We start from the raw sequence: 27,801 nt of genomic DNA on the forward strand, positions 1-27,801 counted from the left end.
TGTGAGGCTTAGCAAATGTTTGTAAAAGCATTTGAGGATTCTTAGACTAAAAGGTGTGTCCTGGAAAATAAAAATGGGTGAAAAGAACGGATCCCTGATTTTTTAAAAACTTTCGTCAGGGACTAAAGGTTGTCTAGCTACTAGATTAATGAAATTCCATTTGGCTTAATGCTGTAACAGTAGAGTTTCAACTCTCAGTGTTCATTGTCTTCATGTTTAGTTCTAGTTATTTGGATAGATTCTTTTCACCAGTGTGAATAGGTGTCTGACCATTCCTCCACCATTTCAGTGGCCTTTGCTTTATGACCTATATTTAAGGAGTTTGCTGATTTCAGTCTGTAATTTTATTTTTAAAGACTGAATCATACTTCACGTTACTCCAGTTTCAGCTCGAGTGTCCCCTCAATGAATTTATTTGTGATCTATAAAACTGCATTTAGAAATTACATTCTGGGTGTAATCTGAAGAGATGCATTGTTCTCCACCTTACTCACAACTGGCGTTAGGGGAAAAAAATCCAAGGCCTTTGTCAGAAGTTATTTTCAGCCTGCTGATAGCAGTAGCATTGCTCACGTCCCTTTCCCCCTCTGTCCGTTTCCCTCCCCCCCTTCTTATAGAGCCAATGCTGGTGACCACTGAGGCATATTTAAAGAGTGCAAGGAGCCCTCCAGTTCAGATTCTTCATCAAGCCAAACAAGACAAGACAACCTAATCCGGTAGGTGTAGTCACAAAGGGTTCTGGTGGGTCTATTGGCTGATAGGGACCTATGGAATAAATTTTTCTCTGCTGGGGATTATTTGTGGCTTACTGCTTTACTGAAAGGAATTTATAGGTATAGTGCGGAAGTGTGAGCTTTGTGGGGCTGACAGCTGTACTGGGGCCATAGGAGTTGATTGACGTAGTGGCATTTAATAGTTTAATAGAACTGAAGATGCAGGGTGTTGCATTAAAAAGCAATGGAATCATATTTTCCACCAGGCACACTCAACATTTTAATATACAAACTTAATAACATAGCAGGACAAAAATGAATGGACTTTACTGGAAATTTCAAAAGACTCCAAACTCAGTTCAGCTGGTAATATTTATTGATTTTACACAATTTTTTAGATAAAAGGATTTTAAATTAAAAAAAAATCAGTCAGAACAAATATTTTTAATCTCTGGCAACAGCTGTTTATGCGTTGATTTGGAATCAAATTCAACACATGCTCCCTTGATAAAACACTGAATAACACAGCATAGGTACAAGATGAAGCAATTCACAGGATGCAGATATGTCTTTTTCTTTTGGACTTGCTTTAAACATGCACCTAAAGGTTGTTTGATTAAACCAGCTTGTGGGGAACTCCGAACACTAGGGGGGAAATAATTCTAGAAATGTGTGTGCGTGTTTAAAAATTCAAGTGTAAAATGAAAATAATTTTAATGAAGCCTGGCTCGTCCTGGAAAACAATAATTCTGTCTCCATATGTTGGTAAAACTCTACAATGAGAATTTTGCATAAGGCATGAAGGACCAGGAACGGCTCCATTATTATGACAAAGATTTACAAGTAGACAACTGTGAAAGTAAAAGCAACAGCTGATATTGTGGCATTAGCGCTGGAGGAACATACTGCGTAAACCTGATTCATACAGATCACTGGTAATGTGGGGCACTACTTCCAAGACACAAGTGAATCACATGGTTCTCATTTTCTAAAGCCAGTTCAAAGTATTTGGTTCCAGTGTCAGTGGTAGGGGAGTTTGTTGGTGTTTTTCAAATACATGTAATGCAATAAAGGGGGTTTTGACAAAACTGTAATATTAGCATGCTAGAGAAGGTCAGACCAGTAGGTAGGGTGTCTAATCAAGACTCCTGAGTAATTTTGCCAGTTTTAACTCTGGCTAATTCTTCAACAAGTCATTTTGGTGATTTTGAAAGAAAAGCCAGTGTGACTTGTGTGCCTGCTTCACGTAAGCCATTTTGAAAATCCCACCCTTAGGCTATATGCTTCAGTTTACCACTCTGAAAAATAGAGATTATAATATTTGCCTATTTCAAAGATGTTGGGAGGCTAAATTAGTTACATTAATTAGTCAATGCTATGTAAGTTGAAAACATTATTCATATTCCATTTGAATGTGTGTGAATATAAGTCATTATGAAAGTGACACAATGTTGCCACACTCAGCTATGTGATTTCACTCTGCAAATATAAGTGTTCATTGTGTTGCAGTCTCATTTTGCTGAGTACATATGGTTTCTGTGAAGGACTTGTTTTAGATTTTGACCAAAATACCTGCACGCTTTTTCACATAAAACCATCAGTGACTGTGTGGCGCACTGCAGCTCCTTAAATGTTCAACACAATTTACTCTGTCAATTGTGGCAGAAGAGAAATAAAATAAAGTGTTTTTTTTAACGGTCAGGTTTTAGTACAGTATTAATATATTTTAAAATATTTTTATTAAATAAACAAATGTTGAGAGGTGCTAGGTTTTTGCCAGCAAGACCATATTATAGCTGGTAGTTTAAAATATTAAATAAATTAGAAATTGCTATAAAACTAATATTTTGAAGAACAGTATAGTTCCTAGTAATAATACCTGGCTCTTTTATAGCATACTTCATCTGAAGCTCTCCAAGTTATTCATAAAGGAACAAAAATATCATTATCCCAATTTTACTGAGGAGAAACTGAGGCACAGGAAGGTTAAGGTCTGGATCCACAAAGGGATTTACGTACTATGATGCTGAGCATCACAATACCTAACTTAGGCACCTGGGAGATCACAGGAACAACACTGTGATCCACAAATCCTGAGTTAGGCAACTAAACTCCCTGTACAATGAATGGTGAGAGATAGAAGTCTGAGGCCTGATCTACATTGAAAATTTACATTGGTATAGCTACACTTCTCAGGTGTGTGGAAAAAAACCCCACACCCTTGAGAGATGTAGCTATGCTGACCTTAGGGTGACCAGACAGCAAGTGTGAAAAATCGGGACGGGGGTGGGGGGTAATAGGAGCCTATATAAGAAAAAGACCCAAAAATTGAGACTGTCCCTATAAAATTGGGACATCTGGTCATCCTAGCTGACCTAACCCACGGAGTAGACAGTGCTAGGTCGATGGAAGAACCCCTCCTGTCAGTGTAGGTAGTGTCTACCTCTACACTGAAGCGCTAGAGCAGCGCAGCTGTGCCGCTGAGGCATTTTAAGTGTAGACATACCGTTAGGCTGTGATCCACAAAAGCCAGCACTCTCAGTAGCTCCATTTCACTAGATGTGCTGATGAGAGGGGTGTGTCCTAAGTCCCACCCCACTCTCAGAGATACGCGCCTAAGTGCAGCCTGCAGGGAGGTACCTGTCTCCATGACCTGGAAGAGGGAAGATAGGCAGCCTCTGAGCAAACCTACCAGATTGGATCCCTCAGGTAAGATATGTGGCCTAACTCCACACAGAACAGTTGGGTACAGGAGGAGGCCTGGTTTACTTATAACTTTTAGCCCACTGGCTTGGGTACTTACCTGGATGTAGAAGACCCCAGGATTCAAATTCCCCCTCTGCCTAAGGAGGAGAAGGCGTTTGAACAGGGAACTGACACCTCTCTGGTCAGTGTATTAACCACAACGCTATAGAGTGATTCTCTGTGGCTCAATTAATATTTAATCAATGTGGAACAACTTCAATCAGAGAGATTGAGGGAGCCCACATCAGAATATCCCATAGCCTAGTGCAGAGGTTTCCAAAGTTTTTTTTTGCTGATCTCCCCTTTGGAGATTCATGTCCATGTGCACCCCCCCCCCCCGTGCCTTTGTAAGGGGGCAGGGGATGGATACTCATCACGTAGCAGCAGAGGAAGACTTTGCTGCCCGCAGCGGTTGGGCAATCTCAGGTGCCGAGAGCTGGCTTATTCCTGCCCTCCCCTCACACAGGGGAAGCAAATGGGGCCCATGCTGAAGGGCTGGGGTCAGGAGGAGAGCAGAAGGCTGCACCCTGTGAGTAGTGGCCCTTCTGGCAGACAGAGCCCGCTCCTGACCCTTCAGCATGGTCCTGTCTGCTTGCCCTGCATAGGTTCTGTCTGGCAGGGGAAGCAGATGGGGCTCTGCGCCCTGGGGCTGCGCTGAAGGGCTGGAATCAGGAGGGGGCTCTGCCTGGCACAGGGGTCAGTTAGTACTTTTGGGTTGCTGCCTTCCACTCCCTGCTCACAGCCTCCCCAGCAGAGGAGAGTAACTGCTGCTTGATGGTGACTGCAGCTGTAGCAGTTGGGAAGCAGGAGAGGCAGAGAGCCTAGTCCTGGCCCAAACAGAGCCACATCCACTTCCCCTGCCCAGCAAAGTCCACTCCTGACCCCCACCTCTCAATGCGGTCCTGTCAGGATCTCGCAAGTCCCTGATAACCTTGTCATGCATGCCTCACAGTTTGGAACCTCCAGCCTAGTGGTTTGTGGCTTGCACTGGGGACTAAACAGGAGGCAGGCGTCTGGACTCCTTGAGGGAGGCAGCAGTGCACATGCCCACAGGCAGAACCTAGGGAACTTTTACTGCAAAAATAGGCATCTATAGAGTTAGGCAGCAGCTGAACAGGAGTTTTGTGGATTGTAGTGACACCCACAAATGGGACTTAAGTGCCTAAATCTGGGTAACAGCGAACAGTGAACTGCAGCCACCGGGAGCTGTGTGGGGCTGTGTCTCCAGATGGCCAAGGTAAACAAAATGTCTTGCAGGCCACCTTCGGATTACCCTGATGGGCCACGTACTGAAGGTTGTTGACCCCTGGTCTAGTCATTTCTACTGTGCCTATCACTGTACTATCCAGCCACGATAATACCTTACATTTCCTGCTCTGCTTATTCACTTCAAAGATAATGTGCAACAACCCTGGTATTCTGATAGTAGACTTCCATTATTGAACATCTTATGAGTTAGACCCGATAGTAAAGTGGTTTTTGCACTTCAGACAGATACGATGAGGTCTAGACCATCAAATTCATGCAGTGGTTACCCTAACCCATTGTGAATCCTGGTCTTAAAGGTGAAATGCTAAAGCCTTAAGTTTCTGGTAGCCCTGTCCACTGCAGAGATTATATTTTAGGGCCATCTCATGTCATCAATTTTTAATACTGCTCCTTTATGAAATTGAATTGAGCAAGAAGGGAATCCTGACTATGGGTCTGATCCCATGCCCATGGAATTCAACAGAAAGACTCCTGATTTCACTGGGTTTTGGATCCTGCCCTAAAACCTCAGGTCCAGCTGCCTTGGCATTCTGATAAGCCCTAAATAAAGTGAATCATGTGTTTGTGGCTGCATGCCTGACATGTGAAAGTTGTACTTCATATGATAGCAGAGCTTTGATATGGAACAAGGTGGGACACTGAGTGCTAGTTGGCATGCCAAGAACAAGAATGCTACTCCAGCTCAGTGCTACTGTACAGAAATGCTCAGGTCTAATGCTGTTGCTGTCCAATGGCAGTTCAGTGGCTCATGTGAAACAAGTATGGTGGTCACATTCCATTCCCTATGGTCACAGAAATCTCTACAAATCACAGAAATCACCACCAAGATTGGCAGTCACAGTTGTCTGACAACAGATTTAGGGGGCCATAGAGACTAAGTCTGGGCTTTTCAATGGAGTTTAAAGGAGTCAGTCATCCAAATACCAGCGGAATTTGGGTGCTAGGCCTCTAAATCCCTTGGGATCCTTTGAAAATCCCAGCCTAAGAGTACAATTTTCAAAAGTGATTTAGGAGACAAAGTCCTATTTTCAAATGTGCCTCAGGCACTTGGGAACTCCTAATGCTTTTGAAAATGGGACGTAGGTTCCTAAGGCACTGAGTCATTTTTGAAAATTGTATCCCAAATTACTAATGCACAGTACATGTTTTTCCTTCAACTCAGGTTTGAGGCCCATTGGTTGTACAGTAGCACTGAGCTGGAATAGAATTGCCCTGTCATGGACCCGTTCTCTGAATACACAGACCATATAAGGGGGAAACATAGCCAGGGTTTAACCTCCCTGAATAAGCAGAAACTGAAGGTTTGGGGGCATGCAGGAGTGCACTGTTTGCCAACAGGAGTTGTCTAAGGCTTATGTGGTTTCAGCTTCCATATCTGTACTGGATTCCGTGTTTAGGAATGGACTCAAACCTGAGGGTGTACAAATCAATATACTTTACTACCAGTACAAAATTCACCCAGATAATTGTGGTGAACATTCTTAAAGAGCATTCTGGGAACCTTAGCAAGGGAGATTCAGCCTTTTGAAGATATCATGGTGTCATAAATATAAAGGGAAGGCTAACCACCTTTAAATCCCTCCTGGCCAGAGGAAAAAACCCTTTCACCTGTAAAGGGTTAAGAAGCTAAAGATAACCTCACTGGCACCTGACCAAAATGACCCATGAGGAGACAAGATACTTTCAAAGCTGGAAGGGGGGAGAAACAAAGGTTCTCTCTGTCTGTGTGTTGCTTTTGCCAGGACCAGAGCAGGAATGCCTGTCAGAACTCCTGTAAAGGGCTAATAAGCAATCTAGTTAGATATGCGTTAGATTCTGTTTTGTTTAAATGGCTGATAAAATAAGTTGTGCTGAATGGAATGTATATTCCTGTTTTTGTGTCTTTTTGTAACTTAAGGTTTTGCCTAGAGGGATTCTCTCTGTTTTTGAATCTGATTACCCTGTAAGGTATTTACCATCCTGATTTTACAGAGGTGATCCTTTTACTTTTTCTTCAATTAAAATTCTTCTTTTAAGAACCTGATTGCTTTTTCATTGTTCTTAAGATCCAGGGATTTGGGTCTGTGTTCATCTATGCAAATTGGTGAGGTTTTTATCAAGCCTTCCCCAGGAAAGGGGGTGTAGGCTTTGGGAGGATTTTGGGGGGGTGAGGGGAAGACGTTTCCAAGTGGGCTCTTTCCCTGTTATATATTTGTTAGATGCGTGGTGGTGGCAGCAATAAAGTCCAGGGGCAAAAGGTAAAATAGTTTGTACCTTGGGGGAAGTTTTAACCTAAGCTGGTAAAAATAAGCTTAGTGGGTTTTTCATGCAGGTCCCCACATCTGTACCCTAGAGTTCAGAGTGGGGAAGGAACCTTGACATATGGTTTGAAATGTGTGGATTCCCTGCAACTCCTGGTTTGAACCCCAGAAAAGTCAACTCTGTCTTCATGGGAATAATACGACTTTGCATCTTTAATAGTATCTTTAATACAATGACTTCAGTGTGCTTTACAGACACGGACATAGAGGGTGTGCTTCCCCCACTCATGAAACACGTCTTCCTCTGGGGTGTAATGCAGCAGCTGTTTACTGCCTTGGAGCTACGTGACACAATGGTGTAGAACAAGAATATTGCAGTAAAATTTACTGTGTGTGATCATTTTGGATTAAGCCTGAAAACTGAGTCCTTCTCTGCTCTGCATGGACATGAAAGAGCTTGAGCTAACTTCTACTCATTTCCATTGACTTCAGCAGGGAGAAAGAGCATTGCATTCATGTAACTGACAGCAGAATTTGCTTCCCACATCTATGGCACTCTTGACAGGATTCAAGATTTAGATAAGATATTTGTCCTAAGATTAAGATAAAATATTTAAGATTCAGGTAATAGCCATCCTACAAAACTAAAGGGTCAGATTGTCCATGGCCCTTCCATTGCACAGAGGTACATGTAGGAAGGGGATGCTGCAAGGTGTAGTTCATGTACTTGGAGACATGAAGGGGCTGCAATTAGGGTGACTAGATGTCCCGATTTGATAGGGACAGTCCCAATTTTGCGGGCTTTTTCTTATATAGGCACCTATTAACCCACACTTGATTTTTCACACTTGCCCTCTGGTCACCCTAGCTGCAATTCACCTCAAAATGGAAATGGAAGAGCTAGCAACCTGCCTCCTTACCTCACTTTTGCACTTGCCTGCAGAGCTGGCCAGCCCAGAGATCAGAGCATGTGGTACCATCAAAAGATTCAGTGTCATTTCGGGGATATTTTCTAGCTTGACTCTTTTTCTCTTCATCAGGTGACAATGAAAAGCATGGAAAACGTGTAAGCACATGCAGTACTGTACTTATGTTGCTATAATTAACATCAGTGTCAAGGGTTCCTTTCAGAGATGTAACCACTGCCTGTAACAGCGAGAGGTTCATTATTGAACTTTATCAGACCTTCTCTGGGACGCTTGCTCCTTCACTCAGCTAATGACGTAATTTCAATCTGTTCCAACCAACTGCCCTCTTGACAGTTTGTCAGGGCCTGGGACCTGATCCTGCAAGGTGCTTTGCACTTTCAGTTACCACTGGGCCCAATTCGGCTTCCACTGAATTCTTTAACTTCAACTGGTGCCTGCTTGAGCCCCTTAATTCCAAAGGGAATTAAAGAATATCAAGAGTCACTCAGCACCTTGCAGGATCAAGCACTGATAGCATTGTCATTGGATATTGCTCTGAATTCTGGCTTTTTAATTTCCGCACTTGAAAACAGTGCAGATAATTGGACTGTTGCAAGAGGGTGTGAGATTCCATTCAGTTCAATGGAGTTGCAACCCCATTATTTGTTAAAGGCCCCATTCTATTTCCATTGATGCCAATTAGAAATTTATCACTAATTGTAATGGGAGCATGATAGAAGTGTAGATCATTTATTAATTTCTCAGTTGTGTCATCATACTGTTTATTTCTTTGTTTTCCATTATCTTAAAACCCAGGTTTGAAATATTATTTATTTTTTATCTCTGTTATAAGAACAATCTATCATATTTTCATTGTACAGAGCTGAGTCATCTGATATATACGTGACAGGGGAACAGAATATTCCAAATTAAATTAGTTGATTTCTGTTCATGCGAAGACAAAACAACAAATCTAAATGAATGGGTTTGATACAAAGTACTTTTCAAAAAAAATCAAAGAAAGTATTGAGGACAGGAGAAAGATTTCAAGGAGGGAAATGATGATTTTTGTAAAGTGAAAGAGTTGCCAGACAAGGAAAATGATGGATTTTAAAGTCCAGTTCTACTCTGTAAAATCGGCACCTTCTTCCTGAACAGATCTGTTCTTGTATGTACTCATTATCACTTCCACTTACTTCACCAACTAAATCATGTTTTTAATCCTGTTAACACCACTAAGCTAAAATAGGTTTGGGAAATTGAGCAGGATTCTATTCCATCTCTTACATACACTCTTAACTATGTTTCAGTTGCAGAATCTTAAATATTAGTGATGTTCAAACCAGAAAGAGCCAGCTTGACTTTCAGGTTGAGTTTGCAGAGGTGGAAGCTATAGACAGCTTATTTTCACTCAGACACTTGATCTAAACATCACTGAGATTATAAACATGAAACTTCACAATGTCTTTTTATAGTTGATTTTCAAGGTGAAACTACACTTCAAAATGTGAACCAAACGACTATCAGCTGTTTGTGCTACACTGGTACGAGAAATTCTCCTCTATCTCTTGTTTGACAGCTGAAGAGGAATTTTGGCATAGTAGGCTTGATGAATCATTCAATGTTCAACATCTTTTCCTTAGCTAAGTATGTATCTCAGCTGTGAATTTATCAGAGCCAAACTGGAACAAGCTGACCCAAAGTTGGCTTTGAAAGAACAGTTAACTATAATAAGAAAGTGACTGGCGTTCCAAGAAGGATAAGAAAGGCCTGAGCCAGGAGCTCAAAACAGTCTGATAATGTGACATGCAAATGACAAGAGGACATTCCAGTCTTCCTAAAAACTGTGACTCAGAAACATCAAGAAAACCCCAGGGCAAACCAGATTTGCTCTAGTTGTTTTAGAATCTGATGTACAACATGTTCAGCAGAGAGGACACTGGGGTTGGAGTCAGGTGACCTGGGTTCTATTTCTGGCTCCAACACTGACCTCATGTGACCTTGGGCAAGTCACTTCACCTCTCTGTATCTCAGTATCCCCATCTGTACAAAGGGAATAAGAAGTTCACGTTCCTTTGCAAACCACTTCTGAGATCCCTGAGTGAAATACCTCAGAAAAACGAAATATTATTATTCATTGTTGACTGGTTAATAGTGCTGTTGCATCTGTTGTGTTTGCATAATTCAGAAGGATGAACAACCTGTATCCATGAAAAAGCCACCAAAAATAACATTAAATGTAAGACTAAATTCTGTAGGTATGAATTCCTTAATCTAACTTCACAATCAATCATTTCGTAAGTTTAAAGAAATATGGGTACAGGAGATTTCCTTTATCCTTCTGTCAGTGAACAAGAACACATGGTAGCCTGGAATAAAACAACAGTTGTTTTGGAGAGAGGTAATAAAACAGTAAAACATGGTATCCCTTGACAGATAAGCTTGGAATATTGATCTCTAGAAAATTTATAGGGCCAAATTCTGTCCTCGATTCACTTGTAAAACTCCACTAAAGCTTTGCATTCTGTATAGGATCCAGATCCTCCATAACTCTCTGCCTCACAAAAGTTATATGAAAGTTAATGACCAAGGAAAAGGCCAACACTGCAGAAAAGCCGCATTGAAAGAAAAGGGTAATCTTTGGAAAATGCAGCCCCTAGATAGCCTAGATATTTATATATGGCCCCCTACTACCACAGAATCTGAGCATACACAATCTTCAGAGTATCCCTGTGAGATAGGCATAGTACTATAATATTTTCCTGTTTTACAGATGGAGTGACTTGCCCAGGATCACACAGGAAGTCTGTGGCAGAACAGGGAATTGAATGCAGGTGTCCAAGGCCCCAGCTAGCAGCCTAACCACTGGAATATCCTTCCTCTTGATCATGGTCTATTGGACCATCACACTTCAGCCATTGACTAAAGGCTGACCCAATATAGGCTGGCTACCAAAGGTCCCCAAGGGCCATTATAGCAGCCAGAGTTCTCAGGGGCATATGGAAGTCCTGGCAATCCCTCTTCCCCCACCTCCCTCAGTGATATACCAGCCTCGGGGAGACAGAGTGGTATAGGAGTTACTACGCTAGCTCTTTGCCACCAGAGAATCTTCAATTACTGGGGCGTTACTCACGTGGGCAGCTATGCTGGCTTTGGGGCTGAGTGAACAAAAAGGGAGAATCCAAGTTGCTCTAATTAAGACTGGGCAATTTCTGCTGACAGTTCATTTATTTGCTTTTTTTAGGTAACGCTTCAAACCTAAGGATGCCGAACTGGGGAGGTGGCGCCAAATGTGGTGCTTGTGACAAGACGGTGTATCATGCTGAGGAAATCCAGTGCAATGGCAGGAGTTTTCACAAGACATGCTTCCACTGCAGTAAGCTGAGCTACATTGCTATAACTTCGCAATATCTCCATGGCTCAGTATAACTTTCATTTTAACATGATTCATTCCAATAACTTAGTGCTGCAGCAACAAGCTCCTTGAGTGTCATATCTGCTCAGAACCAGAGAATAGAAGACTTGCTCTAATTTGTTATTCATTTAGAATTTTTGTTCAGTGGGTGTGAAACATAGCCCTGGACAGAGGCTCTTAACACCACTGAGGATTTAAGTGGTATGGAGTAGAGGACTGTAGTGATCCCCTGGCAGCAGGATTGATTTCACCCTGAGCCAGCTTAATCAGCAATACACCTCATTTTGGGGAGACCCCCAAGGGGAAAGCAGTCATAAGTTACCTGGTCACCCTAATTCCCTGCTCCAGCGCTGTACAGAGGGCCTACATGAGCCACAAGAAGCCAGGAGAGAACCCCACCCTCACTGCAGGAGCAGCATAAGGCCACCATGAGCAGCTCTAGGCTGCCCCGCATACTACTTCCAGTATAGGGAGCATCCCACATATGGGGCTGAAGGGGGAATCCCCGTTGCACTGAAAACTAGAGGTTCTGGCTTTCTCCAGACTGCAGAGCAAGCCACAGGTAGCTCAGGTAAAGCTGCTGTAAATCAGAGCAGTTTGGTCAGTCTGGGGGTGAGTGGGAAGGACCCTCCGCTGGAGAAGCAATCAGTTTGTTCTCCGAGCCAACAGCCAGTAAGGGTCTCTTCAGTATGGTGCTCATGTGGGTGCTTACTCTAAAGGCAAGGTTCCTAACAGAAAACAAATCACAACCAAACTGCTTACAGGTAGAAAGCCTTTGCATCTGGAAATGAAGGGCTGTGTCAGTTTACCTCTTAGTAGCAGCTCCTAGTAATTGGGTCCAGCTGCTCCAACTTCCTACCTCTTCCGCCAGTGCTTAACTAGCAATGAAAGAGCTGCTAGGGCTCAAGCAATTGTTCTACTTTCATAACTGACATAGCAGCCCAGAGGTGCCAGGGCTATGAACTGCCAAGCCTAGAGGTGCTAGGGCTCAGCCCTGGCAAGCCCCAGCACAAATCAAATACTGCCTTCAGCTCAGGAGGGCAATACCCTCTAGCCTCCCCCTTTCCACACAGGCATGGCGTGCTTTTATAGGGAAACTGGGATGTGGGAGAACCATGACCCTGGGCTTCCCCAAGGGTCTTTACCACTCATCACAGGATACAATATGCAAAGGAGTAGGTTTCAAATTGAAAAATCAGGTCTATAACTGCAAACACCAATTCTTTTAAACTCACCCAGTCACACAAGAAGGCATTGCTTAATAGGCGATTGCAGGGGATGGCTGCCGTGAGAGTCCAGTGATGCCGACAGGAATTGGACGGGCCCACAAACAGAAGTTGAAAGTTACCCCCCTTCTGTATAGACACCTTCAAAGTGCCTCTTCCCCTGCCATGTCCTCCTTCCGCCCGCTCCTTTCCCTATGCAATGCTCATCAGAGCTCCCTCTTTCACTCCCTATAGCCAGCTCTGTGAAATGGGCTCTTCCTCTCCATGGACCTACCAATCTAAGAGCTGCAGGGGAAAGTGGAGGAGCTGGGAATGCAGGGAGAGAAAACATCAGCTCAGCAGCAGCTGCCCCTACAGGAGGGAGGCGGTGGTGTGAAAAGAGGAAGAGGCAGCAGTGTCATAGCATTTACCTTGCAGTCAGGCTTGAGATTCAGGAACTTTACAGTGGTAACTCCAACGTGGGAGTGGAGAATAGGTTGGCCAGAAAATATCTGGCCTGATCTCCACCCACCACCTGTGGCAGTAGAGAATTTTAGATGGGTAGTGGTTTGCACAAGTGTAAATGACAACACAAAGTGCACGGTAGTGGAGGATCAGGCACAATGTGTATATCTGTGAGTCACATTTTTTTAATGCATCCACTTGGAATTTGGCCCACACTGAGGTAGCAAATTTAAATATTAATAAGTTAGATACTGCAGTAAACATCTGAGACAGAAGCATGTTTAGGTAAAAAAGTCAGAGATAGTCCTTATAACAATTGGCCACTGAGAGGTATGCTGACTGGTGATACTTTTCCCATGACAGTTAGTTCCGGGTAATACTGATCAGCCCTGGAGTAGGTGCGTCAGTATCATGTTTGTGCGCTTTCATGTGATATTCTATGGCCGTACTGGGTGCTAGGACACACATCATCACTCATGACAGGCATGGCAGGCTTTCCAAGTAAAATAAGAGATTGCACAGACATGAAGAAAAGCAGTGTAGGAGTCAGGCTGGGATTTGGAATCCTGCCTCCAACAATGATTCCTTCTGAAGCTTTGGCCAAATCCCTTAGGCCCAAATTTTCCAAAATGGCTGTTTGTGTGTGCCTCAGTTTTTGGGTGTTCAGCTTGAGATATCTCAAGGTTGATATTAAGAGGTCCCGAGCACCTGCAATTCTGATAGATTGCATCTGGAATTGTGGCTGCTGAGCAGACTCAAATTGGACAACCAAAAATTGAGATAATCAAAATTATAAGGTACTTTTGAAAAAACTGACCTTAACTTCCCTGCTTCTATTTCTCCACATGTAATTACAATGCTTACTTCACGGCGAGTGTGATTATTTTGTTTATAAAGTCCTTTGAAGATGGTAAGCACCAAGTATAGAAAATGTAACCCAATCATGTAAACATTGGCACATTTTATTCTTCATACATTGTTAGTTGAAAGGAATAGAACATATCCCTTATAGCAAATCTTTTCCCCTTTAAAACTTAAATCTCATTACAGACCCAATCAAACGCTACAAATGGAAGCAGATATTGTGTACATATCATTATTATAAGCAAGTCATTATAGCATGGAGTAGTAGCAACCAGTATAATTAAGGCTGCAAAGTAGTTTCCATAATAGCCCTGTTTTTAGGCTATGACAATCTCCTTTGAAGTTTAAATTCTTCAGGCTTGGTCTCTGCCCAACAGTAAATTTTTGGTTTTGCATTAGTCATAATAGTTTACCTCATTGTATCAATAGCTGTCTTTCTTAGGTTTGATGTAGCACCCATATTTTAGTACATAAACATTGACAGGAACGCTGGTAACACGGCGTTTTTTTCTTGACTGGAGATGTACAAGTATAGGGAAATATTTCAACCAATACATTACATAGTACATCCAAGCAAAACCAGCTATGTTAAAAGAACACTAGGGTTGCAAAATCAAGCATTCAAGAGTTAGGCAATGCCAGAATTACGGTGTCCTGTGGAACCGTCATTCAGCCTCCTTTTACCTATGTGTTATGATACAGTCTTTAATTACATAATTACGTGATCACATCCTGTTTTCTCCACAGAACTAGACCCAGTGGAAGCACTGAGATCACAGGAGAAACTGCCTCTCTGCTCTCAGTTCTGACCCCCAGTGCCATAGCAGTCCTTCAGTAGCTGGAAGGAGCAACTGCAGGGAAAATCCTGCTCCATCCCTGCAGCCTTGGGCTGAAGCACACTCAGTTGTTCTACAGGGATGGTGCATGTTCAGTCCACATGGAATCGTCAGAGAATTTAGCTGTCAAACTAACAAATCTCTACTGAGCATGTGCAAATGGCGTTTTCTCAGAGGCTTATAACTGGGCCAGGTTTGGGCACATTTTCACCAGGATGGCAAAAGGCACTCCCTTCCCCCACACCCATGTCAAATTTCACGTCCCTGCTCCAAAACAGGGAGGCACAAGACCGTCTCAATAAAACAATTGTAAAAAAAAAAATTTGAATAGGGGAAAAACAATATTTATCCCTAATTCATTATTAGAAACAGATGAACCGTTTTAGCTTAAACTGTAATAAATCTGACACACAAACCCAGCATGGAAAATTTTAGCCCAAACTGTTAAAGTTTGGCAGCAAATGAAAATAGGGTCTTATAATGGGAAGTGTCCTGCAACCTTAATTATAGGTGGCACTTACCTGCACAGAGTAGAATTTGTCCTGTGAAGAATGTGAAATAATACTCCCTTGTGTGGACTGCTGTTTACATACTTTGTTTCCCTCTTGGATTTTACTTAAAGCACAGCTGTGGTGGATATTTGGCAGGATCTCGCTTTATAAACCTGAAACTACTTAGTGATGGTTTATGAACGGTCTCTGAGCAGATGACAGGTCTCAGAGCTATTTCAACAATAGCACTTCAAGGGCTTTTGCTCCATCTGTTGTGGTACATAGATACTCTATCCGTATGGTGCCAAAAATAGAACCATTTTATCTGCTGCTGGAGTTTCCATCATCCCTCAACTCCCACAGTAAACATAATTATCATTGCAGAACAGATGAGAATTCAGCAAAGAGTGATCAGGTTCACAAATTAACAGAAGCTTCTAGTTTTATTGGCATTAATTAAAAAAAATAATTGCAAGTATGTTTCTTTTTCCTGGATAGCTTTGTCTATTTTTGTCACTGTACTGCCTATTAGCAACTAGCGCCTGATCCAAAAGCCACTGAAGTTACTGGAAAGACTCCCACTGACTTCAATGAGTTTTAGATCAGGTCCCTAGTGACACAGTTTGATCCATAACTTTTTCTTTTCATTAAAGGGAGTGTTTGAAAATAACCAACTAACCTTTCTGGAGTTTGAACTCCCAGCTCTTCTTTACTCACTAAGCACTTTATCTTTATGTGCTAGTCACTTGAGCTAATCTACCTTTTTCTTCAAGTCACATAGTCAGTGTGTAAATTAGATGGTAGTCTTGACAAACCTGCAAGCATACTAAGGTGGGGGAGGGGGTGAAGTGATGATCACCCTTGTCCAAAGGGCATCCGAGAAAGGGCTTTGCACATAATGGTAGAGATTTTTCAAAAGTGGGTGCCTCAATTTTCACATGCCATATTTGAGACATGAGACGGGTACTCAGAACTTTCTGAAAATCATGCCTTTCCAAGTATCAGCTTGGGTTCCGCTCCCCCCCCTCGAGAAAAAAGTTTGAGGCACCTAAAATTACTAGTCCCGTCTGAAAAAACATGGCCACTATTTGCTAAATTTTATTGCTTCTTGGTTTTCATAGTATTAATGCTATTGAAAGGTTCTGGATTGACACTGGAATTCAGTTTCCAGAGCTATTTATCCACAGGACAGGGACAGCAGAAGCAATCGCAGTGTAGCATTTCTCAAACTGCCTCACCAAAGTGACTCACCTGGGGAGGTAACTTCTAGGATGAGAGGGTAGTCTACTCTCAATGCCCGTTCACTTTTTGGCTACTCTGTTGACACTGAGTGATGCCAATTAGTGGTAGTTGTACTTTGGGCTTTTTATAACATGGACGCCTATACACTGGGAACTGAACTGAGACCACTAACAGCTGTCAGCTCTTATTAACTTTTAGCCTCTTTCAGTCTGGGCTAGATTTATACTAGTGACCTAGAGGATAAAACTTTGTATCCTATTACCAATGTCTGACATTTCTATGGCACCTTCCATTCAAAGATCTCCTAGAGATTTAGCAGGGAGTTAAACCTTATAATATCCTTGCATAAAGAACAGAGCTGGTACCTATCTCTCTTTGGTGCTTGGTTGTTGAACCTTATCTAAACCACCCCAAAGAAACTCTAGTATAGTTGAGATCACCAGATATTTGAGATTCTTGTTGTTTCTCTCACACCAGATGTGAAATATGGCAAGATAAAGGAACAGAATTCCTGGTTGAGTTCTATCTGGGTGCTTTAAGCATATAAATGACTCTTGTGTTGCTCAAGTTACTGTTGTGATGGGAAGACAGAATAATTTCCATCCCAGAATACTGAAAGAATTGGCATATGAAATTGCAAGTCCAGTAACAAGGATTTTTAATAAATCTATCAAAATCGGTAGTTGTACCATACAACTGGAGAATAGCAAATATAGTACCTATATTTAAGAAAGGGAGAAAAAGTGATCTGGACCTCAATAGAATACAAGACTGCAGAACAAATTTCAAAGGAAAGAATAATTAAAGATGTGGAGGTAAATGGAAAATGGGATAAAATGTAAGCTGGGTTTATCAAATGTAGATCATACCAGACTAACCTCATGTCTTTCTTTGACAAGATAACTGATGTTTTAGACAAGGCACATGCAGTAGATCTGGTTTTCAGTAATACATTTGACATGGTATCACCTGCAAAATTATTAGTTAACCTGAAGAAGATGGGGATTTGTACAAGAACTGTAAGCTAGATAAGGAACTGGCTAGAGGGGAGATGACAACAGGTTGTGTTGAAAGGAGAACTGTTGGGCTAGGAGGAGGCTTTGTCTTGGGACCAATCTTTAGTTAATATTTTCATTAAGAATCAGGCACAAAAGTAGGAGTGTGCTAATGAAATTTGTTGATGACACAGGAAAAACTGGTTAACCTTGAAGACGGGAGTAACAGAAATGGGAATAAATGTAATACAAGAAAGTATAAGGTCATATACATAGGGACCAGTAAGAATCTCTGCTGCAAGTGCGGGCTCATAAGTTGGAAATTACTGAGGAAAAGAAAGACCAAAGTGTATTAGCTGATCACAGTGTATGAGTCTCTGTGACGCAGCTGTGAAATAGGCAAATGTGATCGTAGGCTATATCAGGCAATGTATTTCCAGTAAAGATAGGCAAGTATTAAGGCAAGTACCCGAGGTAAAGCCTCATCTGGAATACTGTGTACAATTCTGGTTGGCCATGTTCAAGAAAGATACATTCCAACTGGAACAGGTGCACAAAATGGCTTCTAGGATGAACAGGGGAACGGAGATCCTATTTTACGAGAGGAGACTAAAATAGCTTGTCTTGCTCAGCCTAGCAAAAAGAAGGCTAAGAGGAGATATGATTGCTCTCTATAAATACATCAGGAAAGTAAACTCCAGAAGCAATCAGAGCTATTTAAGCTAAAGGACAACGGTGTCACAAGAACAAATTGACCATGAACAAATTTAGGCTGGAAATTAGAAGAAGGTTTCTAATCATCAGAGGAGTGAGATTCTGGAACAGCCTCCCAAATAGGCATAGTGGGATCAAACTACCTAACTAGTTTTAAAATGGAACTTGATAAATTTATGAATGGGATTATATGATGGGTTGCCTCCATGCAAGGGGCTGGAGTTGATGACCCAGAAGTAGTGCTTAATTTGTAATGAAAGAGGTTCCAGGGCTCAAGCAATTTGCTGGTGCAATTTTTTTCCTTTCATAACTGACGTGGCAAGCCCAGAGGTGCAAGGGCTATGAACTGCCAAGCCTAAAGGTGCCGGGGCTCAGACCTGGCAAGCCCTGGCATAAATTAAGTACTCTTCAGGAACTCCCCTCCAGTCCTGATATCCCTGCTGAACTACACTTCATGAGAAAGGGACCTCTTATTCATGAGGTCTGGTGTTCTCTAATGGTTCATTAGAGTTTCCATGACTAGCTCTATTAAGTCCCAAAATCAAGCTTCTGGGCTGGTGGGAATCAGGAGGATGACCAAAGGTCTTGTTTCCTGTTTCAGTGTACCCCTTATGTGACTTGCCTTGAAAGGCACCAGATTCTTCTCTGCCTTAGCTATTACTTACACTGCTTCTGAGAGGAGCTTTCAATTTCTGGCTATTCTTTTATTTCTATTCAGAAATGCCACTAGTGATGCATTCAAAGTAAATCAGAAGGTTACAGCTGAGGAGATTTTAGAAAACTAGGCAGCACAAGCTGTACACTCAAGAAGTTTGATGCTTTCTTTTTTCTCAGCGTGGCCCATGGCCATCTTGTCTTCCATCTTGTCTTCACCCCATGGGCTTTTTTTTCATAGTGAGTATCTAAGGGTCATTCAGAGATGATTCATGACTGATAACTTTGCATTGCATCTGGTGAGTGATTCCAGGTCTTCAGAAGAATTTTCTGGAGATAAAACTTGTGTGGAATCTCATCCAACACATGATACCAATGCATAGCACCAGCAATTCTAAATATTGCCAGGAAACCACAAATGTAATCAAGTTTTAGATCTTTGCAAATATTTTCTGTGGTGATACAATTTTTGCCAAAGCCATACCTATTTCAACCACCAGGTAAGCAGTCTTCTGGGTTGGGCCCAGAAGCTCTTCTTGAAAGTTAATACCAACAAATGGGTTTGAAACATTTGGCAAAATCAGAGTGGGATTATTTCTCTGGACAGCACTCTGATTGGAATATTATCCATGAGTAGTTATAAATATGTAGCTTGCAAGCTGAGTCTCACTGTGATCAGGTCCCTTTTTTCACCCACAAAAGGGACCACCCACCCCTTCTCTCTGATCATTTGACCCCAAATGTTTAGAGCCAGGAAGCAGATAGTTTAGAGGAGGTAACTTCTCTAGCTTACTGCTCTATTTATCTATAGGACAGGTACACCAAATGCAGCGCATACTGCTCCAGAGATAATGACATAAGAACGGCCATACTGGGTCAGACCAATGGTCCGTCTAACTCAGTATCCTGTCTTCTGACAATGGTTGGTATCAGATGCTTCAGAGGATGTGAACAGAGCAGGACAATTTATCATCCAGTTCCAGCTTCTTGCAATCAAGTGGTTTAGGAAAATTCAGAGCATGGGGTTACATCCCTGACCGTGCTGGCTAATAGCCATTGATGGACCTATCATCCATGAACTTATCTAATTCTTTTAAAAACCCAATTACACTTTTAGCATTCACAACATTCCTCTCGCAATGAGTTCCACAGGTTAATTATGCATTGTATGAAGAAGCACTTCCTTATGTTTGTTATAAACCTGCTGCCTATTAATTTAATTGGGTGGCCCCAGGTTTGTGCATGATACAAGAGGTAAATAACACTTCCCTCTTCACTTTCTCCTCACTATTCATGATTTTATAGACCTTTATCATATCAGTCATCTCTTTTTCAAGCTGCACAGTCCCATTCTTTTTAATCTCTCCTCATATGGAAGCTGCTCTATATCCATAATAATTTTTGTTACCCATCTCTGTACTTTTTCCAATTCTAAGGGCTTGTCTGCATTTACTGGAGGATCGACACTACGGTGATCAATGGATCGGCAGTCGATTTAGCGGGTCTAGTGAAGACCCACTAATCAACTGCCAATCGCCCTCCCATTGACTACTGTACTCCACCTGATCGAGAAGAGTAAGGGGAGTCGATGGGAGAGCATCTCCGGTCAACTTTGCATAGTGTGGACCCTGCGGTAAACTAGATCTAAGCTACGTCTGTTTGATTTATGCTATTCACGTAACTCAAATTGCGTAGCTTAGATAGACTTTCACCTTTAGTGTAGACGAGGCCTAGGATATATTTTTTGAGATGGGGCAACCAGAACTTCACAGAGTATTCAAGCTGTGGACATAGCATGGATTTATTTAATGGCATTATAATATTTTCTGTCTTATTATCTACTCCTTTCCTAATGGGTCCTAAAATTCTGTTGGATTTTTTTGACTGCTGTTGCACCTTGAGCAGATGTTTTCGGAAAACTATCCACAACGGTGCCAAGATCACTTTCTTGAGTAGTAATAGCTAATTTAGACCCCAACATTTAGCATTTATCAACTTTGAATTTCATCTGCTATTTTCTTGACCAGTCATCCAGTTTTGTGAGATCTCTTTGTAACTCTCTGCAGTCAGCTTTGCACATAACTATCTTGAGTAATTTTGCATCATCTGCAAACTTTGCCACCACACTACCCCTTTTTCCAGCTCATTTATGAATATGATAGATGGCACTAGTCCGAGACAGATCCTTGGGGGACCCTGCTATTCACCTCTCTTCACTATGAAAACTGACCATATCATTTAACTAGTTATTCATACATGAGAGATCCTTCCCTCTTATCCCATGACCCTTACTCTGCTTAAGAGCCTTTGGGGAGGGACCTTGCCAAAGGCTTTCTGAAAGTCCAAGAACACTATAGCCACTGGATCACCCTTGTCCACATGTTTGTCGACATCTTCAGAGAATTCCAATAGATTGATGATGCATGATTTCCCTTTACAAAAGCTGTGTTGACTCTTCCCCAACATATCATGTTCATCTATGTGTCTGATAATTCTGTTCTTTACTATAGTTTCCACCAATTTGCTTGGTACTCAGGTGAGGCTTGCTGGCCTGTAATTGGCAGGATCACTTCTGGAGCCTTTTATAAAAACTGGCATCACATTAGCTATCCACCAATCATCTGGTACAGGGGTATTTAAACAATAGGTTACATGCCACAGTTAGTAGTTCTGCAATTTCATATCTGAGTTCCTCCAGAATTCTTGGATGAATACCACCTGGTCATGGTGACCTATTACTGTTTATCAACTTGTTCAAAACCTCCTCTATCGACACCTCAATCTGGGACAGTTCCTCAGGATTTGTCATCTAAAAAGAATGGCTCTATGAGAATCTCCCTCCCCTCCTCTGCAGTGAAGGCCGATGCCAAAAATTCATTTAAGCTTCTCTGCGCTGGCCTTGACTTCCAGGAGGGACCTCTTCTAATGTTAAGAGGGGGACTCATTCAATCTTTGGCTTCTATGCTCAGGCCTGGCAGGATGGCTACTACTACTACTACGGTCACTACTATACCAGGAACAAGGCTTAGGTCAACTCCTTTCTATAGAGCAGTCAAGAGACACTTTTGGTTAGTACCAAATTGGGTTAGATTTACAGTGGTGACTAAGCTGGCTCTTTACTCCCTTTCATGACACATTCTGTTCATCTTGGATATTTCAACAATAAATTAGATATCCTCGGGAAATGATTTTTACTTATCAGGGACTCAAACATGACTTGAGTGGCATTTCTGCATCACAAACAAGAACACAATCTCAAAATACTGGTAAATGCTGAGTTTCAAATATATTAATATTTGTGCTTATAACTGACAGCTGATTAATTTTTTTACAGTTTTAAAGGATAAGAAACTGGGGCGGGGAGAAGGAGGGAGTGTGTACATTAGTAACCCATATCTTTGTCCCGTCTAACAAAAGGAAATCAGATTTCTCCAAAACTGAAATTTCACTTGAGTGGAATTCCCATAATATTTCAGTTCAATCATGATTAAGGGCTTCCAAACAGATGTATGTGTTATAGGTTATTTGCCTTTATGCAGGGAACTTCCATTAATGCTAAAGAGGTTTATGCACAAAGATCAAAGGTTAAATATAGCCCTTAATCTTCTGCTTCATGTTTTTCCAGGATGCAATGGAGAGCATATTAAAAGGGTTATAACTTTACTTATTTGTTTTTGCAGATACATACTGATTACTTCAGTGAGAGACCACAGAGTAACTTTATCCCATATCCAAATTTGTAAACATTTATTTACCCTGTAATAGCTATACATCAGAACTCCTTTCTTCCTATTTCTGCTATATTCTTTTTTAGATTGGATTACCAGAAATAAACTCAGTGTTCCAGATGAGAGCATAATATTGATTTATATCAACCATTTTCAAGAACAAAATGATAACTGGTATTACAATAATTCTGAGGTATGTTAATACCCAGATTTGTAAATACAAATTTTTATATGCACTTTTGTTCTCTATTTTTAGTGGCTTGCCGAAAAGCTCTGGACAGTACTACAGTAGCAGCTCACGAATCTGAAATCTATTGCAAAACGTGTTATGGGAGAAAATATGGTCCCAAAGGTATTGGGTTTGGACAAGGGGCAGGGTGTCTCAGCACAGATACTGGCGAACATCTAGGCTTGGATCTGCAACAGTGAGTTAAATCTCATTGATTATACCTTTTTTTAAAATGTATATACTCCATCTATCGGACACTTCATGAGGTATCCATAACAACATCTAACATAAGTGGCACAATAAACGCAATCATAGGTTTTTCTTCCATGAGTCTCGTCATTTCTGCCAATTTTTAATAATGTTCAGTCTCTTGAAAGCTTTCTTTTTAATTTTTTTCCTATTCCAATAGGCAATTATGGTACAGAAAACCTTGCTTTACATATCACCACAGACCTAGATAGTCACTGCAGCTACAATTTGCTAGTAGTTGCACAATGCCACAATCGTGTTCACCATAGAACAATAGAATCAAATATATTTTCCTCTGAGTGGCTACATTGTACTTATATTTTACTAATATAGTAATAGTCACAGTATGCTGTGCTGTTAACTTTTCTCTCTCTACAGGAAAATATCCATTATAAATCCTCTCTCATGGGTCACATACCATTTTGAGGATATATGACTCAACAGAGGGATAGAATCCTGACTGCAGATAACTGCTTATGTCACTATGCTTTTATAATTTTTTTTGTGATTTTCAAAGCTGCAAATTTCTAAAGGACTCCAACATTTTCCTCTGGCATTACTGTAATGAAGCTAATATATCCATACTGAAGGTACAAACTTAGAGAGCGTCTTTATCAGTATTCCTTTGTCACAGGTGCATTCATTACTGAGAGTGTCACACCAGGAATTTTTAACTTTCTGTAGACTTAGTGACATGTTTTGCAGTTTGACAATCCAGGAATTCAAAGGTCACTCCATGAATGACTAAGAGCTGACACTGGGTTGGACTGATAGTTCAGAAAAATGGTTTCAACCTATATTTCTGCATCTGACCTTGACATAGTATAGGCCTTTTGAAGGCAACAAACAAAAACTACTTGCTGATGCTTTACAATGAACAAAGAGGACAGCATTTCAGATTCCTGTCTCTTTTTATTAACCTCTCACTAACAAATCCCAGCAGCTAGCTGATTAGAGAAAGAACACTGAATATTGCTGCTTTGTATTTTTCAGTATATCTTTAATACAGATATTTTTATTAGACTCCCCCTTTGCCTCTCCCTTTCTGTTAAATACAGTCTTTTTTGTGCACATGGCCACTGCTATCCTTATGGCTAGCTGTAATATTATGCCCAGCTGCTATTCACTAAAACCAAGGCAATGTCATCTGCTACCTTAGCCATAGCAATAGCTCCTTAGCACTGTAAAATGCACTTACTTCTGTAGAATTTTTTTATTTTCTTGTATTACACATCAAGCTTCATGTCCCGTGACTTAATACTGTAACCCTTCCAAAAAGTATATTGAATTGGAAGGAAGATTTTGAGAATGGAAACATGATTTTTCAAGCAATGTTTAAATGTACTGAAAATCTCTATGTTTCTGTCAGCTCACCAAAGCCTGCTCGCCCTTCTACGCCTACCAACCCTTCAAAGTTCGCCAAAAAGTTTGGAGATGTGGATAAGTGTCCCCGCTGTGGCAAATCAGTATATGCTGCAGAGAAAATAATGGGAGGAGGGAAAGTAAGGGATTGTTGCATGTTTTTTATTCTATTATTTTAAAAGATCTTTTAAAATTGTTTGGTTTTAAGTTTTGCTGAACTATACCAAATTGAGAGAGCTTCCTCCCCCGACATAGCTTCTGCCATTCGCAGAGGCGGTTTTATTATGCTGGCATTGGCATTGAGCATCTTCACGAGACACGCTGCAGCAATGCGGCTGCGCCGACTGCAGCTCTGTACATGTAGACGTGCCCTAAGACACCTTTCCCCCCCACACCCTGCAGCTGCTCCCCTTGAAGAAAGGGACTCTGAAGAAATCTGTTCACAATCCTCAGGTTGCAAACTCATTCTCTGGGATAAGTGTTCTCAAACTTTTTCACGGTATGAACCACATCTTAATTGGGTTTGGTGGCCCCTCGTCACTGTTCACTATTGCAGGGGCCACCTCCTCTCCCTAACATCCCTGTGCCAGCCACAGTACATGCTTGTTTATTTTTTAAGCTTTTAATGATTGTGTAGTGGGAAAAAAAAGAGAAGCCAGTGTCATGTCACCTGCTACCACTTTGTGGACCTAGTTTGGGAACTGCTGTTCTAGGATCATTCACTGCAAATTCTCTGCAGTCTTGAAGTTTGAAGGAATGGCTAACATGCAATTGCTGTATAGCCCACGGGGTCTGATTCAAGCGCTGACCACCATCTGAGACATTTCGGCTAGTAAGAAGGTCATTAGGAGTCACATACTAGGAAAGGGTGCAATGACAAAAATCAGCATAGTGACCTATTATGACTAAAATGGAACATGTTACTGAGATGAAATGAAAATTAATGAAACATAATTTCAGCCTTTTCATCCAAAGAAAATATAAAGCTATAACCCTTTATATGTTGCTTGTCAAAGTTTCATACTAGCTACTTGATATAATCTAGGTATGAATTTTTTGTAATGTATAATGTAATGGCTCTGCCTTCTTTCTTAGCCTTGGCATAAGACTTGCTTCCGTTGTGCTGTTTGTGGAAAGAGCCTAGAATCTACAAACGTTACAGACAAGGATGGAGAAATCTACTGTAAAGGTAAGTACAATCTACTTATAAGATATTTCTGCCATATGGTTGAAGATATTCTTCTAAGACTGCTCTACTTGGACAAAGCGTAGGCATCACCACCTATCTGTTAGATACCTGAACTTGGGGGAAAGTAGATTTAGTTTACCCCCTTTCTTTGCTTTAAAGAAAGATCTATAATTTGTACAGTCCCACAGCAACACCACAGTCTCATCGCTTATTGGGAGTGAATTTAAAAAACAAATTATTCTATATCTTCCATCATAAATATTAAGTCTTCTAAAGTTTGGGATCTCTCTCCACTAAGAATCACATTGATCCTGCAAAATGATTTATGTGGGCAAACCCCTGCATCTGAACTGGTCCTCACTGATTTCAGTGGGTTTCCACAAGGACACAGGTGTCTGCCCACAAGCTTCTCATTATAGGATCATGGTCTTAGTTGAGATTCTTTCCAAGGAATAAGAAAAGGAGTACTTGTGGCACCTTAGAGACTAACCAATTTATTTGAGCATGAGCTTTCGTGAGCTACAGCTCACTTCATCAGATCTTCATGCAGTTGATAGATTTCCACTCCATACGGCTAAATGCAGTGCCTTGCATAATGACAGGTTTCAGAGGAACAGCCGTGTTAGTCTGTATTCGCAAAAAGAAAAGGAGTACTTGTGGCACCTTAGAGACTAACCAATTTATTTGAGCATGAGCTTTCGTGAGCTACAGCTCACTTCTGAAGTGAGCTGTAGCTCACGCTCAAATAAATTGGTTAGTCTCTAAGGTGCCACAAGTATTCCTTTTCTTTTTGCGAATACAGACTAACACGGCTGTTCCTCTGAAACCTTTCCAAGGAATGTTACACTGGGAATCAAAGACCTTCACAAATATGCCAACAGCATTGAAGACAATGGATTTACTTTGGATTTCTCTCTCTCAGATCATGCAAGTCCACAGAGTCAATCCACCTTTAAATAGTCTGAAAAGGGTATAAAGCATTTTATGTCTATGTTCTAGGTTGGGATTGTCAAAGACACCTACGGGAGAATTCGAGAGGAATTCCCTTAGGCCCCCTTTAAAAATCACAGCCCTAATATTTATTCCACATGCTCTGCAAAAAAAAGCATTCATGTGAGTTAGAATTGCCTCTAATATCTATAACCTATTTTTTTCCTGAGTATTTTACAGTACTGAAAGTTGTTCTGAGAGGAGCTTGACTGGACCTCAGACAGAGCTAACAAGTTTGTCTATCTCAAAAGCAACAAGAGTGAATAAAGTTGCATTGCCAGAGTTGTAGATGTGCCTGAGAAAGAGAATCCATGTTTATTTTATTCTTACAGCCTTCCAAGTCATTGTACTTAATTTACTATGATTTCCAATGAGTTTTTTTAGTATTACTTAAAATACATAAAAATATTCAAAATATTAATTACTAACTTCTTTCTCCATTTCTTTTGCAGTTTGCTATGCAAAGAATTTTGGTCCTAAAGGAATTGGGTTTGGTGGCCTCACTCAAGTGGAGAAGAAAGAGTGAAACTTTCTATATCAGACACATTTCATACTTCTGTTGATGCCACAGATTGATTGTTTGCTAAGTAAAACAGTGATGCATTGATAAGATTGATAAGAACCTAGGGCATTTTAAAATAACTTCTGCTTCTCCGACCTCACTGGAGTGATTTGTAAGCTTATTTCTTAAGAAATTATTGCAGTAGCTAGAAAATACATTTTGATAAAATGGATTTATTCTACACTGAAAAAGAGCCTAATATTTTGCTAAATTCTAACTTAGTTGTGAACAATAGTATTTCTTACACTACTACTTATCGTGTTAAAAAATGAGGTTATAATAGCTCTGTGGACTTTGCTACTAAGAGGTTATTATCCTTGGTAAGGGGCCATAGGAAGGTGTTTTGGATTTCTACCACTCCAACAGAGCAGAATCTTGTCCATATTGTCTATCCTAATTCCTTAGTGAAATACATTCTGATGTTATGGTGGTGCTATGGTATGGGAGGAAATTTTTTTTTAAAGGCACATTCTAATCTGTCACAATAGCTAACAATTTCAGCTCCATCCTCCTGAGTAAAAGAGAAAGGGAGTAAAAGACAGACTTCTTGAATTGGAAGTCATATTTTCATACAAGATGGTAAAATCAAAGTGGATGTTAAATCTAGTTTTGTCACTGTAGGTTTCTCTCGATACAATAAACTGTAGATACTGCTTTTATGCTATGACTGGTTACATTATTTTGCTCCTGTTTTGTACTCTTAACCCTCAATGTGCTCATCTAGTTCACCAGGCTA

The 27,801-nt window shown here is 41.0% G+C and overlaps 1 protein-coding gene across 1 annotated transcript; it reads left to right on the forward strand.

Moving 5' to 3' along the window:
- The first annotated feature begins 588 nt into the window (after positions 1 to 588).
- CSRP3 (cysteine and glycine rich protein 3) lies at positions 589 to 27,729 on the forward strand. The gene is made up of 6 exons (XM_048854518.2): positions 589 to 716; positions 11,120 to 11,251; positions 22,741 to 22,909; positions 24,332 to 24,464; positions 25,420 to 25,513; positions 26,956 to 27,729. The coding sequence occupies exons 2-6, from the start codon at positions 11,140 to 11,142 to the stop codon at positions 27,027 to 27,029; spliced, it is 582 nt and encodes a 193-aa protein (XP_048710475.1). The 5' UTR covers positions 589 to 716; positions 11,120 to 11,139; the 3' UTR covers positions 27,030 to 27,729.
- Positions 27,730 to 27,801: the final 72 nt, after the last annotated feature.

Source organism: Caretta caretta, chromosome 6 (genome assembly GCF_965140235.1).
Source record: "Caretta caretta isolate rCarCar2 chromosome 6, rCarCar1.hap1, whole genome shotgun sequence".
Classification (NCBI taxonomy): Eukaryota; Metazoa; Chordata; order Testudines; family Cheloniidae; genus Caretta; species Caretta caretta.